General features: G+C 45.8%; 1 protein-coding gene across 2 annotated transcripts; it reads right to left on the bottom strand.

Annotated features, from left to right (window-relative positions):
- Positions 1-2,061: 2,061 nt before the first annotated feature.
- Positions 2,062-20,741, bottom strand: LOC6730146 (tachykinin-like peptides receptor 99D). Of its 2 annotated transcripts, none has more exons than XM_039294461.2 (10): positions 20,212-20,741; positions 12,947-13,276; positions 10,372-10,598; positions 7,868-8,042; positions 6,340-6,555; positions 5,344-5,494; positions 4,574-4,770; positions 3,173-3,312; positions 3,043-3,108; positions 2,062-2,961 (listed from the first exon to the last, which is right to left on the bottom strand). In XM_039294461.2, exons 2-10 carry the CDS (start codon positions 13,138-13,140, stop codon positions 2,774-2,776), a joined length of 1,554 nt encoding a protein of 517 aa, XP_039150395.1. In that variant the 5' UTR covers positions 13,141-13,276; positions 20,212-20,741; the 3' UTR covers positions 2,062-2,773. The 2 variants fall into 2 exon arrangements, with proteins under 2 accessions (XP_039150395.1, XP_016036911.2); XM_016174238.3 differs by having other exon boundaries at positions 2,062-2,967; positions 20,212-20,722.
- Positions 20,742-20,759: the final 18 nt, after the last annotated feature.

Raw genomic sequence — 20,759 nt, forward strand, 5'->3', positions numbered from 1 at the left:
TTCAACCGATAAGATGACATTGCTATTTAAAATCTTCAACATTGGGTGTGAAATTGTTTTATAATGTTATATTTGTTGCACCCAGATGACGCTACATTTATATTTATGAACATATATTGATTATTTCTCCGCGTGTGCTCGATATCCTTCCTGGTTGGTTGCCTGGATTTGGCCTTGTATGTGCGCCAGAGCGCGACCCAAAGATTCAATTATGGGTGGTTGGTGGTCGGCTCACCGCATCCGCAAGTCTGCCCGTACAGGTTGCTTATTGAGGCCCCCGGTTCCCGATCCCCGTTGGCCTTCTTTATGTGTTTGACATGTCTCGGGGGCATGGCTGCGTACCCTAGCTGGTGGCTACACAGATTTGCACACCGTTTCCGTTGGCCAAATGTAGGTACGTCTATTGTTTTATGCTTATAAAAGGTGGGCATTTAACGACTCTGCTGGGCCCGGCCCTAAAGTCGAGCCCATTGTGTCCGCTTCCGCCTTTTGTCCCAGCTCACATGTTTATGCGGCAGACGCACATTAGCATTATGTGTGTTCCTTGGTCGTTGCTTGTGATTTGTCCACAACAGTGGGCTGCGACTTATTCCTCCTCCATGTGGGACCACGCCCGCGGAAACTGATGATCCCCGTTAATGAGCCCTGGCCAATACAACCCATCTGGCTTTGATTGAGACCTGGCTAACGAGCTGCATTTAAAAGGCTTTCCCGCCAACTTTCGTACATATCACGCATACGCAGCGGTGGCCGCAAGGCCATAAACCAGTGCATTACGGCGGACTCTTCTTCGTGTTTCGTGTTATTCTTGGCCTTGGATGCAAGGGGGGCTAAGCATGTGCCATTAGGATAAGCCAATTGTTAGTGGTCATTACATGGCTAAAAACTAATCCAAATATGTTATGCCTTTCCAGGATTACTGGTACCATTAAAGCTGATAAGTATGCATTAAGCCGAATTGGATTGTAATGTTTATGAACAAAATGCACTTGTTATGGTTACCACAAATGTGTTAACAAACTTTTTAAACACGATTTTTCAAGTTATGTTTAAAATTTATGAGCACTTCTTTCAACAGAAGCCCATCGCTTAATACTTCCATGTGACAGAAAACGAAACCCTTTAGCAAGTTCCTGTCGGCATCACAAGAGGCTGTGCTTGAAACCTTTTCCGAGAAAATGTGTGGAAATGGAACAGCAAGTATTTAAGTATATTTGGTCAAAGTAGGAAGTCGTATGGCATTCGCTAATGCAAATATTGTGAAAACAATCCTCCGGGACTTAAATACACGCTTTCTCAAGATTTAAGGAAGCAATTTAACCATGGCTGTAATGACTTTAAGATACTCTTACAATAGTATGATGATAACTATTCATAACTGAGGGCAATGGGTGCTGATTCAAATTCACAACCTGTTACTCGTACACATCCCTTTCAACACATCCATTAATACGAAAAGCGTTGTACTCCCACTTGACAGGTATTTTCATAGACCGGAATAATTCATAACTTATAGGAATAAGGCGGCGTGGAGTTAAGTGAGTTAGGGGTTCGCCCACTGTGCTGGAAACTCGCTCATGCTCCGTTGGTTTGGGGAAGTGGACTTACGTCAAGCACACGAAACATAAAAAACGAAAATCAAATGCAATTTTCTCTAAAATGGTTACTGATAAAAAATTGATACGCCGGGCGGGAAAGATGACTTGGGGGCATAACTCGCATAGACACAGGCACATGTGCATTCGAATACGTTCGTTCGCATTCAGACCCGTATTCAGACCAGCCCCCGGCAGTTGGATTATTCATATTTAAATTCATCTTACACCCTCGCCGGAGCTGGGGTTGCTGGATTTTCGAGAGTGTTTGCCACTCCTGGCGACTCTCGTTGCCCCGTTGCCCCATTCCCGAACTCCCACTCCCCCATTCACACTCCGAATATAATATGGATGGAATAGCTGAATAAACAAAGTCGGGGACGCACTCATTCTAGGATGTTGACAGTAGTCCCTATTTTCGAGCTGCCTGAAAGGAGGAAACCCAATACAACTAGGAACCACTTGGTGATGGAGCAAGTCGCTTTATTCGCAATAACGTTTATATTCAGACATTTATATTTACACGTACACTCACATTCATAGTCATTTGTTTATTCGTTATCTGTTGTTTCTTATTTGTTGCAACTTAAGCAAGCAGCCGTAAGCGTTGAGAATTAAGAGTTAAAAACGGTTTTTACGGTTAGGAACCAATCCGAATATGTACAGCGATTCAAATGGATCAGTAGCCGCCTTCAAACGAGGCCCACGGATGGGTAATCTTACATAGTGCTAGGTCCTAGTTCTAGTCTTTTACTGTCCGCAACAACCTTTCCGTACTGGGTCCCAACAAGGTATCGAGTTTCCCTTGGGCAATGCAGATATACAGTGGGCCATTGTGATTGGAAACCCAATTTGTGGGTGGATTTGCAGCCCGGCTATATCCGATATGTTCGAGGGGCGGTCGAGGATGCTATCCTAACTTAGCTTTGGTTTCTTTAAGAACGAATTGAAATTTAGACTAGGGCGAAACAGTGGGCATCCAGTCGAAGGACCTTTGTAAAAGTGTAAATTCGAGACCTTAAAGTAGCTTAGAGCCAGGTTTTGTCGTCGGACGAGTCGCGGTCGGAGAGGCCAGGATTGGCCCGCCGATAGTTGTTGTTGTACGGCGAGGAGCAGACGATCTGGGTCTGCATCTCCAGGCTCTCCCTCTCCGGCGGCACCACCTGGATGGCCGGCTGTCAGGAGAGCAGCTGCGTGGTGTTGGCCGTACTGCTGGAATTGGTCACCGCGGTGGCACTATTGGGTCCTGACCACCGCTGCTGCATTTCCTGCTGGTAGGACAACCGTTTCCTGTGTCCTCCACCTCCAGATCCGCCGGATGACAGCGACTCCGCCGGCAGACTGTTCCTCAACGTCGCACTGCGACCTGTTCCTGGGGATTGGATGTGGGGGAAATATAATTAGATGCCACCTTATCCAACTAAGGATGGACTGGACTCGAACTCACCGCTGTGCGAAATTCGATGCGATTTGGGTGAGCTGGGACAGGTATAAAGTATCGATTTCTGGGTATCTATCAATATGGAACTCATTAGCGTGCACTCCTTCTTGTTTCAACTGTGAGTGGTCAAACCTACCATTGCGCTTGATGCGATTGTGATCCGGGGAACCGGAGCAGGAGTACCGGGATGTCAGGTTCTCCCGTCGACTGAAGGGTTCCGTGCCCACGCGCACAAACAGGCACCAGCGGAAGACCATCTTGAAACCATAGCGAAAGCTGGAGGGAATAGTGAGTTATGTGCACAATGAATTAAATGATTAATAGAGGAACTCAAGTTCATTGTCATTTAAATCTTAAATGCGTTCCCATTCCACTACTCCACTACTTACCACTTATAGCTCAATAAACTTCAACTTGCCCCAAGGGCACTTCGATACCTCCACCCTAACTAGCTTAGTCCAGTATTTATGGACTTCAATTGTGACAAACCCTAAACGACATCAAGTTCCTTTATTTATGAGCAGCTTTTCCGTTGGCTGCCACATCCATCCCACCGAGCTAGACACCGCTTACTCATATAATCTATGGTGCTACGGGAGTGTTTTTTACGGGCCAGCGCGGCAAGTTAATATCCCCGTGTTCCCCATGGGTAGTAAACGTAGTAAATGGAAATAAAGAGCTGCGTTGTCGTTGACGTTGTCGTCATCATTTGCATATGGAGCGCCATCAATTGTGGGGAGCTGGCCGTGATCCTTGGTTGCGGAGCTCACGTGCTGGCCCGTTGGCTTTTATTCCACGTAGTAACCCCATTATCCGGCTCCCTTCCAGGCCAGCGTTTATCCATCAGTCAGATATCCGCTGACTGAGCGGAATTAATTGCAATCCGCTACGTTTTTCCGGCCACGAGCACCGACTGCCAATTTGTACGTCCATATATATTGAACAACGCCTTTTGTTTAAGTGCGGATATATGTATACCATATGTAGCGTTTCAACACCAACAGGTTGGGGCACAAGAATAGTGCCACAAGAGTAACTGGCTTCTGTCTACGATCTCCCTGAGTCTTGGCACCCCTTTAAGAGTAACTTTAAGTTCAGCTTCTTGAAGAAGCGAGGATGTAACCCCAGCTGTTCGCCAACTTGCCTCAAATGGATGTCAACTTGCGTACTTTTATTTCAGCCGCAGCTGTACGACAGTTTTCCGGAATCATGCTGTCATGTGTCCACAAACTATATTCAAAGTGCGAGGCAGTGGCAGCCACTCGGCGAGGGAACACTTCGCCCGTCGTTCCTGCAGTAATGATGACGAGCACATTAATTTCCGGGGAGCCGGCTAACCAATCAACTAATCTTGCCGAGATGCCGATGTCTTGAATGCCACCGCCACCGCCACTGCACTTAGTGCCCTAATGGTGCTAATTCAGCCGCAAATTACCCAATTTGCTGCGGGTTAAGGCAACCACATGAGCATGGACAGGAACATGGAGCCCTAATCCTGCAACCAAATAAAGTGGCAATCGAGTGGTCTACTACTCACCGCGAATTCATCCAGCAGTATATAATGGGATTGTACATGGAGTTGCTCATGGCCAGCCAGTAGATGGCCAGGTAGAGTTCCTGGATGAAGGGCGCCTCCGTGATGGCCGGGTAGCAGGATGTGATGATGAAGTAGCTGTGGAACGGCAGCCAGCAGATGGCGAATATCAGGACGACCACAATCATCATCTTCACCACCTGAGGAGAGCGGAGTGAGTGCGATGTTTGAGTCTTATCAAATAGCCAAAAGCCATTAGTCTATTTTGTGGCCAGAAGGATAATCGAGTGTGATGTCAACTGGAATTTCCTAAGCTGATCTTTCTCTTCCTCAAAGTTCAAGCTATGTACCTATTGCTCAGAGTTCCGAGCTACATTTCAACATATAATTGTATAACTTTCCTTGACTGGTTGTTATAGTTCGGAAACTACAGGTAAAGTTAATCTGCACATTAAACAACAGCGGGCAGCCAATTCGAACAGAAGTTTCGGAAAATCCCTAACAATTAAAACCCCTTCGGCAAACGAGTGCAATAAAAGCAGCTGAGGATTAACTCTTAATAATTGCATGCTTAAGGCAATTCGTGTAAAAGGAATTTAATTTAACAGGAACGAATTTAATGGTATAACTAATCTTAGTATATCTATTCTCACATCTGTGTAAAGTTGTCTAAAAATAAAAGCTTAGTTCCAGATCTGGTGGTCTGCCAACAGCAGGTGCTCATGGGTGGCGACCAGAGCCAGTGGACACCCCAAATCCCGGCCAGGACTTACCCTTCGCTTGCTCCGCACATTCTCCACCTGGCGGGGCGTGCACTCGCCGATGGTCTTGGATCCCCAGAGCTCGATGCCCACGCGCGAGTAGGTGACCGTCATGGAGACGATGGGCAGGAAGTAGGTTAGGATGATGATGAGGATGTTGTAGCTAAACGAGGGGACACAGATCAGACCAAACACGGTGTTTACAAGCCTTTCAGTTAGTCGGGCGGGCAATGCTTTTAAAAGCCCCTATCGCTCCATCGGACATTGTTGCTGCCGTCGGCTTTTGTTTTATTTTTATTGAGCAAGTAGCAATTTGGAATGAATCTAAAATTAATGGCCTTGCATGTGGGACACAATGCATAACACGGGGGGCCACAGGACGCAGGACGCAGAACGCAGGACACCCACTGCTGCCAAATTGCCATACAAAATGGTTGTAAAAAGCAACACGTTTTATTTGCCCCTCTTCCTTTTTTGCCCACGGATTTCCCACCACCCACAATTTTCCACCCATCCAGTCAGTCGTTCGTTCGTTTTTTACGAGAACTTCTTGCTTCAGTTTTGCCTCCGAGTGTCCTCTTTTACGACCCCCGTTCCTCCGTAATCCCCCATTCTCCGTGCGGATCAGGACTCCGATTGTCCCTGCATGTGCAACCGCCATTCTGATTGACGTCCTGATTTTTTGATTTACACCTCCATCTCGCTGGAAAGGAAAACAGTGGCTTTTCTCTATGCACACTCAAATTGGATGCTTTTCAGTCATATTCAATAACTTCAGTTTACATTTTCTAGAGCATCTCAATCATTGCAGCCAAAGTATCCCGAGTTTTGTAGGAAATTAAAGGCTAGCTTCTCCAGAACCCCGATAACGAATGGATCCCATTCCATTTCCTCTCAGTGCAGTGTCCAAAACCTTCATTGTCCTCTCTAACTGCATTGGCATGGCCAACAAGGTCCGACAGCTTCGATACCCATAAATTGCGAACAGTAGGGATAAAGGATACTCACATGGACTCCATCGTGGAGTGGTTGGTGGGCCCATCTGGCCATTCCGGGTAGCAGACCGTGCGATTGCTGAGCCCGCGGACGGGCACCTCCTCCGTGCGGTAGATGATCATCATGGGGCAGGAGATGAGCGTGGAGGCCAGCCAGATGACCGCCGCGATGGCCAGGTTGCACCGCTTGCTCATCCGCGGCTGCAGTGGCCGGATGATGGCCACGTATCTGAAACGAGAGGTGCCGACTTAACACAATTTCCACTGCCACTGCAGGCAGCCGCTCCAAATGAGTTGCCGCCGGAAGTGGGGTCCTGGGACCATAAGCTGATTATCGAAATGCACGGGTGGCCACCCGAAAAAAAGACCCTCGAAATGGAATTAAAGGACGAAGCTGCTGCAGAAGCGCGCCAAAGCCCGAAAGTAATTTAATCTGCGGAATTTTGGCCTGCGTGGAGCTCTGTTATTCATCGGATCACGGCGAGCCATTAAAAGTTGCAGTCATTAAGGGAGTTTATATAGGAACCTAATAGCCGGCGGATGGCATCACCTTGTGGAGGGAGGTACACATATGTTTGTCGTCCTGCGGGATTCCTCGCCTTTTTGGGTCAGGCCTTTAAACAGATTAGGTTTCCGTGATTAATTTTAATGGCTCCTTCGGTCTGGGGAACATAAATCATGATTTCTTCGCGGCATTACCTTAATTTATGTGCTAAAAACAAACATAATTCATGTGTCGCCTGTTTGTAATTTACTCAATTTATATATTTTCCATCGGCAAGACATTACTCTACTTTCACTGATTGTTTTCGCCTAAGAAGCTGAAACATTATTTATCGGCATACTTTTTGTTTGGTCTATAAGTATTGATACTATTTCAATTTTCAGGATTCCAGTCCGTTGAACTTGTACATTTGTACTTTTTACACGCCTTGATTTGACAGTATATTTTAATTTATATGCCTGCTTACGACTTCAAACAGATAAATCTTCAATACAAATTCAGTGCTGCGCCAATCGAGAATAATTTATAAACATTTCCAGCAAATATGTTCGTGTGCAGACTGTTTTGTTTACTACACAATCGATTCGATGAATAGGCTGGATTAAATAGAAAAGATATTACAGTTCCCAACCAATTACCGACGAGCAGGCGAAAGATTATTTATAATATTTCAAGTCGTTTGTCGATTACTCTGTTTACTAGACAGAATAATTCGATTTTAGCTTCCTATGTTTCAGATATATGAATCATCCATAAATGCCCAAGTAGGTGGAACATTATTTATGTATGTACTTTGTAGCACGCGTATTTTGATGGGCTTCGTTTTGATCCTTGTGACGGGCAATCCAATTGTGCACCCATGTCCGCAGCCCTATGAAATCCTATTAAGGCGAATGGGTTATTTGGCCCGGCCATCTGACCGTGATTGATAAGGGTTCGGTTAGGTCGGCGGCATATTTGTAATGCATATGCATGCGAATGGCGCTACATACATAATCGCCCAGCCCACGGGCCACGTAATCCGTAATCCACTCACCTGTCGATGGAGATGGCCATCAGGGTGAACACTGAGGCGCAGATGCTCAGCATCGCGATGAACTGGGACAACTTGCAGTAGAACTCGCCGAAGGGCCAGTCGCTATCCAGCATGTAGTAGTAGTTGAAGGTGACGTTCAGGCTGGACACCATGGCGTCCGCGATGGAGAGATTCACTGGGGGGCAGGACCAAGGATTCGGCAGCCGGAAAGTACAGAGAAGAGTACGCATTACCATCTGATTGGGCAAATTATGCAGAGCAAACAGCAATGACTTTGTGAAATCACTCAGCTTCGAGGGCCTACACTTACCTTTTATTTATGCTGTACATTTTTAATTGGACTGGAATAAAGTGCACTTTCACCCGAAATCAACAGGAAATGAATGGTATACATGTCTGTGTGTATGTACACCTCCGAAGGATACACTTTTATCGTGTTTCATTTGCATGGACCGATTTACATGCCATAGACAACAAAACATGGGGCCGAGCAAAGAAAATGGAAAATGGAAAAGAAATGTCTGCCTTTGTTTACTTTTCATTATCTACTGGAGATAAGGCGACGAAGTGCCGGCGCATAAAAAGCATCACGAAACCGTAACAGCACCTACAATAAAACAAATGTCCTTTTGCCGAACATTAGCCCGTGTCCTCATGTTCCTCTCGCCTCCTCCAGGTCTGCAGGTCCTGCGGATCCTGCGAGTCCTGCGACGCCTACAAGACGACACGAGGCGACGTGTCGCATTCTAACAATCGCCCCGGCTCCTGGGGCCATTGACTATGTGGCTGCGTCATGGCTATCTGGCCTCCTTGGTCCCCGGGGCCTGCTCCTGTCAGCCACGTACCCAAATATCGATTCTGGCCCATTTTAATTAATAACCAAATGCTACTTTTAAGCGCTCAGTTGTGTCGGAGATAGCAGGACAATCATTTATAATCTGAGCACAATTAAATGATTTATCCTGCAGAGCTTGAATCATTACCAACTACAACAGAACATCCTATCTCATTTGTAAAACTCTAAGCTGAACTGAATAAATGATGAAATTATTTCGCAGGAAGGATAATAGAAGCCCTAAGTAATACCCATTTAACGCAGAACTTTTGGTACAAATTCCCTTTTTAAAACATGAACTTATCCTACTTAATGCAAAAGTGAGTGGACCCCGAGTACAAACGCTGCTCTACCCGACGAACTCAAACAAAAGATGCAAATACGCATTGATAATGAAGCCAAAGAAGATTATCATCCGGTGACTGACTTCCACCAAACCCAAACCCACCAAGAAGCCCGAGCTCTGTTCGTTCCAGATGTCTGTGATGAGAATTTGAAATTTTCGTGGGCCCGAAAATGATTAAAACATCAGAACTTGTTACTAATAATGATTGCCAATGTGTATTTATAAATGCAAATTCGAAAAGCCCTGCGAGCTCAGCGGGCGTTTAGTTTACGTAATAATAATAATAATCATTACCCAGCCAGACAATGGAATTCCAGAGGAGGAGGAGGATGCTTCAGGACGGCAGGATTGTGCCCTGCCATTGTTGTACGCATACATATACATACATGTATCTGAATCTGTATCTGTATCTGAAGGAGATCGTTGAAGAAGAAGAGCTGGATTAGCGGTAAGCTCTGAGTAAACGGAATCAATTCCAGGTTTCTTTTATTGCCCGCCGTCTCAAGTTGCTTGGGTGTTTTATTAAAATAATTGCGCATGCACAAAGCTGGCAATCAGGTATCCATCCAAGTGGTTGTAGTCCCAGCCAGCAAAATGGCGGTAATGTCATTACGCTGCTAAACTTTGACCAAACTTTGGCAGAGTCTCGTTGAGAGCACATTTGTATTATTTAAGGTGTGATTAGTGTGCACGGCAGCTGGATGAGCTGCAAAATGCAAATTTAATGCACTCTGAAACGTGACTAAAAGCACATTCAATTAATGAGAGCCGAGCTCAGTCTTCAGCCTCAAACTGCATAAGTTGATTTGATGGCCAAAGCTGAGGAAATTAAAATTAATACCGTCCTGTCGCCGGGCTGCTCCGCCACTTCATCAAAATGGCCAACGATGGAAGGGTTGCGAAGTTAATATCTGCGAGGTGCAACGGGGCGGATGCGGAATGCAGTCGGCGGAAGGCGGAGCGACCAATTTAGCTGCCCCATAAATAGGTAATCCACCCTTTCGTCAGTTGCCCGGGCAAAACTTAAGCAAACTCTTGACAAGAGCTCGTCGACCTGACTGGACAAACTTAGGGGGGAAAGTTACTTGCTAACTGCAGGAAAATTTGGAAATTAACGAGACTTTCTAGCAAAAATCGGTCGTCTTTAGTTTGTTATGTTATCACATGCTAACAAAGCTCTAAACTGTCTGGTTTATTGCATATTACACTGACTAACCCAGCAAATATTTACTTTGCGAACTAAACTCGCACGGCCAACACGACGTATGAGTGATTTTTATTGCGTATACGCAACGTTTGCACACACAACAGCAGCCCACTCACCTATGAAATAGTTGGTTACCGTCCGCATCCGCTTGGTCGTCATCACGATCCAGACAACAATCAGGTTACCGCCCGTCGCCACAATGACCATGCCGCCGAAGAGGATGCTCCAGAGCACCTGACGCCACCACGGGACCACAAATGCAAACGAGCCCGTCTCCATGGATGCCGCCGCATCCTCGGCCGCGTCTTCCACGTCCCCGGCGGCGGGCAGGTCGGTGGATAGGCTGTGGATGTGGATGGGACACAGAGTTACGATGGGGAATTAGTGACATCGAGATTAAGTGTGTGTTATGTTTCACGGTGTGCCCCGCTCCGCCATAAACGAGTGCCAAGTGGGTGATGCGCCTATGTAAGCATGCGAATGGGTGCTCTTAGCTTAAAAGATATGTGCACTGGGAGAAAAACCCAAGGGAATTAATTAGGAAAACAAAAAAAGTGTGATTGCACTTCTTAGTTTGTATGTGTCACAAATATTCGGAGATTTCATCACTATCACAACAGAAAACGTATATTTAATTTATTGTATATTATTTTGCATGATTTTTTCTCTCTGTGCAGCTATATGTGCGACTCCAGGATGTTGTCGCTATTAAGCGTGTGTAATTGTGCGTGCGTTGACAAATCCGTGTTTTTCTGCAGCGCCGTCTGCCACATAAAACATGGGGTTCAGCTAAGCCGGAGGGCAGGAGTCCCACTCCTCATCCACTCAACTCCATCCACTTCATTCCTTTCCACTCACTCATCGTCGGTTGTCGTCATCTTTTTAATATTTTGTGGGTCCTGGCTTGTTTGCTTAGGCTCGCATCTAGGAGAGTGTTCAAATAGAGGGTTGGCAATCTCGGCCGGAATCCTCTCCATCGGATTTGTGAGCCGAGATCCCGTCTATTCCGCCATTTGGACACACGAACTGGGAAAGGGGGCGGGGCAGGACGGAGGCCATGTCATTTAATATGCACACAGTGTGCGGGAGATGACACTAGATTGGCAAGGTGGTCATTAATGCTCTGTTTATTCACTCTTCAGAGCAATTAAAAGATGCCCACATAAGTAATTCTCACTTTACACACCCCATTCACCCTTTTCGCATGACAAACTGCGAGGATTTACATAAAATGTCCTTTGTTCGAGCTCCCAAATGCAAAGAGGATTATTGATTTGTTTTTTGTGGCGCCTCGACAGGCCTACGACGGGCTGAATGGGAAATGGCTGCCGAGGAAAATGGAATGCCTCGGGCCAAAGAAAATGTCACGACAAAAATATTTTTACTATGGCATAGCTTATATTCTTGTTGATATTGTTGCTGAGGTTTAAATAGTAAAGCTGCGAAAAATGTGACCTAAAATTAATAAATAATATTGCAAGCAAGGTCTTTAAGATAGAATAAATATATCTAAAATGTCGGAAAACGGCAGAAAAAGTCAATTTAAAAAGTTCTTTTTAAGACCCATTGTTCCATTGTTGTGATTACTTGCTCCCTTAAAAATATATTCTTTTTCAAATAAATACGTGTGACCTCAGCCAGAAATAGACCATCAAAGCAATTAGCCCATGTCTCCCATATTAGTTGTTATGGGAATGTGGACAGTTTGGCAAATAAATTGTGATTGTGCCACTTCAGAGGGATGTGTACAAATATGTTTACGCTTTGATGCACGGATTCTTTTGTGCCGAAAAATATGCCAGGCTGAGTCCTTCGTCCTGCCAATTTTCAGCCATCTTGGCCGTCTCTATTTGCACATAAATCGGACATCAGAATTGGACAACTCGGATGGGAAAAAGAGCAGCCAGTTTGCTACCAGGATCGACTGTTGAGCACTGCCTGAAGGATATATGTGGCCTCCGTTTGGCCAGCAAAAAGCAAAGTTATTCGCAGAATGGATTTTCGATGCGTCAGACGCAGCCATATTCCCATATCCACATAGCCACATATCCCAATAATTATCCCAGTTCCAGTGCCAGTGAAACCCATTTGTTGCTGCTGGTGGGGCAGTAAATTTGGGACATGTCTGCAAAAAGTGCCGACGTTTTTTCAGCCGGGAAGAATAGAGTTGAATGCCATAGACCCGCAGTTTTTTGTGTATGCGGATAAAGTAAGTGTCTCCGCATAAAATGTGTTTGCCTTCGCCGCCGTTTTGTGTACTCCAAACGGAAGTGACGAGCGGAAGGGAAATGCCCCAGTGGATGACTGAATGCCGGAATGACTGAACGCAGGCGTCATTAGAGATGCACGTGGGTGTGGGCACAATCATGGCTAAATCGCGGATAAAACTGGAGCGGAGGCGCACTCATCAGGACCCATCAAAAAGCCACGCAATGTAAGGGAAACCCCATTTGGGGGCAGTGGAGCAGGACGACTTTTTTAATTGATATCGCTGTAAATTAGTTTTTTGGTTTGAAAGGGTAAAAAGGGAACAAACGTAAACAAATATTAAAGGTGTCCTAAAAATGGAAAACCCCTTGAAGCGAACGTTCCAGACTCCCATGATGCGAGTGCTCTATTCGTGCGTGAGTTTGGTCATTAATTAAGTTTGTGTCATAATTAGGCATGCGGTTGGATCCGGGTTCAACTCACGTCTGGCTGTGATTGAAGGAGCTGGTGGACAGGCCGAGCTCCTGGCCGAAATCCGGCAGGGGCGTGTGGTTGCTGGCCGAGAGCACGCTGCTCATGGCCGAGAAGAGCACGCCGGCGGGGGTGCTCCAGTTGCTCCAATTGCTCCAGCTGAGGTCTCCGTAGTCATCCGCCTCGAAGTCACTGCGATTCTCCATGGCTGCTGCTGCTGATGTTGTTTTCCGCACCCCGGAGTGTTTTCCTTTGTCTTTATCCGGAATGAGCGATTCCGGACTTAATGTTGCGTATCCCTTTGCCTTGCCTTATTTGCTTTCCATTTGCCAACTGCTCGACCTGAAAAATGCAAAGAAAACGGTAGCTGAGGACCATCTAATTTCATTTCTGGCATGTTTCGTTTTATTTTTTATTTTTTTTTTTTTTGGTTTGTGATCTTTGATGGCCTCGTGTTTGGCTGCTCCTGGTGGCTGTTTGTTGCAAACAAAGCTTTTTGATGCTCATTTTCAGTGAAAACTTTGCACATTCCTGCTACGTGCTCATGAAGGGATTCATATCGATTTTGATTTCTTCTTGGGTTTGTTTCTCTTCTCGCTACGTGACTCATTTTCGCCCTATCTCCTGCTCCGCCCAAGAACTTTTCGATGGTTTGCTTCTAGTGCCTTGAATAATCTGACATAGGACTACTCGTCCCCCCAGCAAAGTTCCTAAGTATGTGCTCCTTGATGAGGCCGCGATGTGGTGGCCATTAGTGGATCGGATACCTTGGAAACTTCGGGAGCGCTAAATGCCGCTGATTTGTCCAGTGCGAACTTTTACTTTCGGGCCAATAATACTAAAAGCTAATGAATGGCAATCGGAAGAGAACTAAAGCTGCTTAATTAAAAACATTTCCTTGGTGAAATATTATTCAAGCTATATGCAAAAACGAATGACCTTAAAATCTAGAACAAATATAATTTCCTATTAGCTAAATGATGTTAACCATTTAACATGACGAATGACCCTAAAGGCTAAATAAATTTTTTATTATCTGTATCTTGTGCGTTATTATGTGGCCAAAATAGCTCAAAACCAATTGAAAAAGCCGAGCAGAGCTATTTCTTTTTATGGGTCCCCAGAGCTGAGTTCACCTGCCTTTCGAGTGTCTGATGGCTGGCAAACAATTGTTTCAGAACGACAGTAAACCCTCTCTTCGATGGCTTTTTTCTCGTTTTGAAAGGGCAGGAAGAGTGGCGATGGGTCCTTCCTCGCCAGCGACCTGGTCGTCCTTCAATTATGCCTCGGATCTGTCCTTGGCAGCTCGAGATAATTGCGACGGCCAGTCGCGTCACTTGAAGTCTGACAAAACGATAATCCGAGTAGCAACTTTTCCTCTCCTTGGAGGCGGTTTTATTACTTTGCTGGCTTTCATACTCGTACTTTGCTACTGTCCAGCCAGCAGGAGTGGAAAAAATCCAACTGTGTTTGTTCGCGAAAAGTGAAAGGTATGGGCGCAAAAATATTTGTACGCCAGGAATAGCGCATCCAAATTCCGGCGACCACAGAAGGTGAAAGGATCCATGCGGCTTGGCTGTGCCGCCCAAAAGTATGCTACAATTTAAAGCCGTGCGCATTTGCACCAAATTTTATGTTGCATGCTTTTAGACACCTTAAAGAAAGTGTTTGCAGCGATTTTAGTGCGATATCTAATTTCAAGAAGAGATTTCAAGTTTTAAGCATTTCTTTCTCGCCGTGCACCGTTTAGTGTGTCGGGAAAACACTCTATCAGCCCAGTCAATACCCCCGGAAACAAAGATGCATCCCGTGCTCCCGAGTCGATGCATCGAAAGCTATTAAACAAACACCCAGGCGAGCGGCAATCAATTGCCGGCAGCTTGTCTGCCGAGCAACGATTACAAATAATGACTGCAAATAGACAAAACAAAGCATATGCCACAGACAAATTACTAAGTTGGTTCTGGTTCTGGTTCTAGTTCGGTCTAGCAACTGGGAACTGGCAACTGGCAACTGAAGTGCAAGTGATGCAGTCTTAATGAAAGGCAAACAATCTTCAAAAGAACGTTCACCATAATTGGCAGATCGTTTCACGCCCCCGAAACTAATCGTTCGAGCAAATATTTGAAAAACACTTGGAAAAAACGCACGGCCAACTGAAAGTTGTCCGCCTTTTTTCGGGTTGAGTAATGTTCGAGCATCTTTTTGACCGATGTCCGTTGAAATTGCGTTTTCTGCAATAATCGCAAAAAATTAGATTCGCCCGCAGTTTCACTGAACTTGAAAAATGGCCAAACTGTCACGTTCCATTGGGCAGCCACCGAAAGTGATGGAAAGTGCTGATACGGCTGAAAGTCTCCCGCTGCTGCTGCTGCTGTCGCTTTTGCTGGTTGCGTATACGCCGTGTTGTGCCAGCAGTTTTGGGCCGCAGAGCTGTAAAGTTTTAAGCGAATTTGTCTCGCTGACTGGCGATTGTTTCCCGCTCCATCCCCACCAGCTCTTCCTTTATCGCAGCCAGCCCAGATAGACAACAGTAGCACTGCCGGCTCACTGGAAGCTTGGAGTACGCCAGTGCTCCAGACGTCGTCGGCTTCCTCAGAACGTCAGGGTAAACACTTAGCACCGGGCTCTGCCGAACTCTGGACCAGCTCGTTCAAGGCGGGAAACGCAAATATTCTACTTTAGCAACTTTAACTTCGAGCTGGCTTTGTGGGCAATCAGGTTTTCAGTTGACAACAATGCAGTTAGAGCTCGAAAATCTGTTCAGTATTGATTATGTGGAAATGCGAAGCTGCCTTTTTTGCTAAAATAAAGCGATTCCCCTCGGACCGCCGACTCGCCGCGGCTGCTTACAACATTCCACATATTTCGTATTTCTTATTTCGCTGGAGCGTGGAAAGCACATGCAGCGTTCATTGCGACCCAGAATAAAAGGTCCGGGCTTTCCCACTCCGCCCGCCAGTTTTCCTTTTTTGTGTTTGACAAGTCAAGTACAGGGTGGCCAGGGTAGTCGCCATAGTCGGTGGGTCTTTGTCAGCTTGTGGGTGGCCCAGTGGGCGGGATGTGTGGCTGCAGCAACAGTGCGGCTCCATGTAGGCAGCCCAGTCCCTTAGGACTGCACTGGCAGAAATGTTGGGTAGCTATTCAATATAAATATAGGTTCCATACTATACACTACTATATTAACAAGTGCTTCTAACTCTAGATTTATTATGTTTTTTTGGACCTAATTTAAAGTATTTTCACGAGATGGAAGTTAAATTAATATGCTTAAGCATATATTTTCCATTTTAAATCCAAATCAGACTAGTAATGTTCTATTTAAGCACATGTTTGCTATGAACCTGCTGCTTTTTGGTTATAAATCATTTGATATAAATAAGATTGTTACTTATTTCTCTGAATAGACGTGTGTGTGTGCCACTACACATGTGTGTCAATAGGAGTGGGGCCGCTGTCCTAGGGCCCTGCCCCGCCCCCTTGGGCCCTTTTTTTCCCCATCCCTCCACTCGTGGCATGTCGGTCCACATTCGCTGTACTTTCACTTCCTGCTGCCGGCCCGTACTTTTCTAAAACAATTTATTAAAAAACAAAAATACGAGCAGGGGGAGTGGGGGGAGTGGGGCAAGGGCCCTGGCCCAGGCGAAACGTAATAAGCACATTTCTGGGGGTTCCGAAAGTGAACTTGAATTGTAATTACCAACGCCTTTTGCTGGCTTAAACGAGCGTTTTTAATTTCCCCACAAGCACACACACTGGCGAAACAATTAGGCACAAAACGAGCATTAAATATATGGCGCTGCAAATTGGCCACATGCGCTGGAGGCGCTGGAAGCGGGCTGCTCCTCCTCCAGCTGCTCCTCCTCCGGAGCTCCCGAATCTCGGCAGGCGGGTAAAATTCATCAAAATGATTGTTTAATGAGCTGCTCGCGATGCCGGGAGCAAGAATTCATTTGCGAGCTGGATTTATCTTTCGCACCTACCGAAGAGCCGGCGGAAAACAATAACAAGCGCAGAAATTAAACAATCCCCTTAATATATAAATAAAGCACGGTGATAAAAGCCCCAAAATACTATATAAACAGAAGATATATATCCACATGCGTGCCTCGTGAACTTGGCAACGCATCGAGTGTGTTGGGGCAGGACAAGTTGCCTCTGCGAATTTAATTGTCGAGCAATTCGGGGTTTGTTTGCCTCTAAAGTCGTATGGTCAATAACAGATAACGAGCATTGGAAGTATGTACACATGAATCAGCTCGAATACCTGTGCTGAAATTAAAGCTGCTCAGCAATGCGGGGAACTGAAGATCCTAAGGTCCTAAGTATTATGTGCCATTTAAGCCATTCTCCATCGCCCATAAAGAAGCCACAAAGAAGCCATGGCAGTGATTGCAAGAAATACTCGTGCGACCCACAATACGCATACGCCCCGTTGTACGGGCAATCGCCTTTGTGCCACCATTACCAATTACCACCAGTGGACATAAACCAGGTGAGTTGGTGAGTGGGGTCTGTGGGCATTTCAATGTCTTATCTTATCAGCCGGAGTCTATCAGTGTGCCCTGCATAGCAATCCGAGCAAGAAATAAATACGTAAGAAGAGAAAATAGCCGGGTGCTGCAGTTCCGCCAAAATGTCTGGGACTCTGGAGCTATGGATCTTTGGAGCTCTGGGCTCGGACTACAATGAATTCAGTGCCCCAGCACCCACTTAGTCAATTTATTGCAATTATGTGTAAATTGAGGAACAAAGCGGAGACAGAAGTGAAGAAAGGCTACCTCCGATTGCCCATTCCCCACTCGATTCCCAGCCCTGTGGCTCCCACTCCCATTTCAATCATCTGCCAGTCGGTGTATATTCTTTGTCGGATCTGCCCGGCGTGGAGAGATGGGGAGCAGTGGCGAGGTCGAGGGGCATCTGAGTACATTTCAGTTTTGATTTGTATTGCTTTTGCCCATTGAATGACTTCTCAGCTGGAGCTTTTAACGTTTACTTATTCAAAATTGATAGATTTATTTCGTCTCCGGAAATATTAACCAATGCGCTCGACTTCATTTGGGAAAAATTGAATTTTTATTCGCATCTACGATGAAATGAAATATTTGACAAAGGCCAAATGCCAAATTAAAGTTAAGCTTCACAAAGTCGTAAATAACAAGCTGCCAAGTGATATTTGCATATTGTTATGTGCAACATTTTATATTAGACACACAAAGTTGTTCAATGCCAATAAATTGGACAATTGTCTTGCGGACACATGTGGTGGGTGTGCGAACAATGCCATCGAATTAACCCATTTATTTAGAGGCTATCCCTGTGGAATACACGTCCTGTCCACCGACAAGGACACTGCATAGCTCGATGGGGCTGCACAAAAGAGGGACGAACTCAACTGAGCACCGCTAAAATATGCACATGATTCACGGACTTGTTTAGGACCGGCAGTGCCGCCTTCATTTAAATTCATTCGGGGCGGAGATGGTGAGCTGAAAGCTGGGGAAGAAAGCCGAAGTTACACACGTCTCCGGCGCCAAAGGACCTGCTATGCTGCCCTCCACCTCCACCTCCAGCAGCACATCCCCCTTCCCTCCGCTGTCCAAAGTCCAATGTCCAATGTCCACTGGCCAATGTCCACTGGCCAGTGTGGCCGGGAAAAGACGTCAGCAGTGGGGCGGATGCCGCATCGGTTTCAATTTAATTAAATGTTTTGATGCATGACAGCACTGTGGAGCAGCACTGGACATACGGAGCATACGGCACCCCACTCACTTATTACTGATTCGCATTCGCATTCGCTTAAAGATACCCGTCCGTTCACGCCTGCCTGGATCTTTAAAGGCCGCCTTTTGGGGCCAACTAATGGCCTCGGATCGCCTCCTGCTCCTCCGCCAGCAATTCGCGCTGAAAGGATTTCGGTTTGCTCAGCTGACCGTCGGCAAAGGCTTTGTGCGGATGCGAATGGACTGGATGCGTCCATTTGGCCGCCAAACAGCCATTTATCCGGATCCAAAGACCCCCGACCACATCCGACAGCCCACATCCCACTTCGACATGCCTGAAACCACAGGACTTTCCTTAGGCCTCCTCACTAATCATAGTTGACATTAAATATTTAGAAGCGGCGAAAGTTGTGCCAGCCTCTGATTGAGTTAGATGATGTCTGGAATCTCGGAGGAGCAATTAAGTGTGCTGTTTGGCCAGCGGATTCACTTGAAAGCGAAGGAAGCTGGAAATGGACACTTCGAGTGAATTAATTTTCGCCAATTAAAGTGGCAATTATGTCGTGAGTTCGCCAGCGAAATACCTTCGAGGTAATGAATGCCTTGATTTGATTGATGATTTCTACTTACATTTCCGATTGATTGCAGGGTGGAGTTCATTTGGCCACAAGTAAATTCAATTAATTAACTGCTCAAACACTTAATCAAGTTTTAACTTCTAACGAACAGATTCATTTTCGTTCACTTTTGGCTTACTTATAAAATCCAGCCACCAAGTTTGCATGCATTTAAGACTCTATTTACGTTCCCCTCAAAATTAAATGGCTTAAATAAAAAAAACCAGCGCTGAAATGCTTTCGACCCCAAAGCAAATACATTTAAAACACTTTGCTTATTTGCATTATAAACATCAGAGCTGGGCACATGTGAAAATACCCAAGGGATAAGCCAATGCGCACGGTTTTTATTTTATTTTATGGCACAGGATGTACGGAATTGGTGCGTTATTTAAAAAGATTATTTCCATTCGGGCGGGGGCCTAAAAAACGCAAATCGCAATCGAATTAATTGCCATTCCAGGAGATTTGCTCTTCCGGCGCGATTTCCGAAATCTGAGATCATCAGAGGACCCTTTCATCGGGCAAAGTCAATTGGGTGTGATGGTTTTTGGCCATCGGTTAACTATTTCTCAGCTCACTGGAGTCGTGGAACTCGATGCTCAAATTGAGTGGAAAATCGGGATGAATGGGAATGGCCGCCTACAGTTTGATCTTTCGAATTGGGTTAGTCGCTTGATTAGGCGCTCGTAGTAATTACATTTCGAGCCAAAGTTGCCAGGGCAGCCGAAAGTTGTCCACAAATAGCAGTTTTCTAATTACTTTGACGACTCGAATTTCCATAAACTTGTAAACCAATTTCGGTTTGGTCTGTGCCATAAACTTTGCAATTCAACCCACCGCCGCCCGAGAGCAATGTTTTTGTAATATGGAAAAACAATAATGGGTCGAAAGAACGAAAAAACAAAATACTTTTGGGCAGTGGGAGACCGCTTACCAGGAACTATGCTGAAATCCCCACTTCTTCGCTCGGCCAACGCGGCGTATGAGCAATGTCAGCCAATTGCAGGCAGCGAATAACAAAGAAATCGTATTTAAAAATAAATTCCGCTGCTCGCCTTCTGCTGCTCTGCGGTTTGGGTGTTTATGTTTATTAGTTTTAATCAAAACACCAATTTGTATATTCAATTTAACGACTAGTTTATCGTTTTTGCGTGTTTGCTCGCTACGAAATCGAATTTGATTTTCAATCCACTGGCCCGAATTCAATTACGTTTACGGATCGACTGCCGGCGGCATTTCAGCCCGCTCTAAGCTGACTTTCCAGCATTTTTCCAACACTTCTCGGCCAGCTTCAGCTATCACCTATCAGCGCACTTCGAGAACCGAGAACCCGGAGAACCGACAAGTCCAAAAAATCCGGACCCGTCGCCTTTTCAGTTCGAACCGTACGCGCGCGAGTCTGCCGTTGAACTGAACGGAAAGCGGAAAACTGAATGCCAGCCGGAATTTGCTGAGGCTGTGCGCGCTGATATGGCGGTGTTA

The sequence above is a fragment of the Drosophila simulans genome, chromosome 3R, assembly GCF_016746395.2.
Source record: "Drosophila simulans strain w501 chromosome 3R, Prin_Dsim_3.1, whole genome shotgun sequence".
Taxonomy (NCBI): Eukaryota; Metazoa; Arthropoda; class Insecta; order Diptera; family Drosophilidae; genus Drosophila; species Drosophila simulans.

Bases quoted from the DNA above. Each gene is read 5' to 3' on its own strand.
- LOC6730146 (XM_016174238.3), bottom strand. From the start codon at position 13,140: ATGGAGAATCGCAGTGACTTCGAGGCGGATGACTACGGAGACCTCAGC. The intron at 6,556-7,867 runs GTGAGTGGATTA...CTCTCGTTTCAG, and splicing joins ATGGCCATCTCCATCGACAG to ATACGTGGCCATCATCCGGC. The intron at 2,968-3,042 runs GTGAGTTCGAGT...TCCAATCCCCAG, and splicing joins GCATCGAATTTCGCACAGCG to GAACAGGTCGCAGTGCGACG.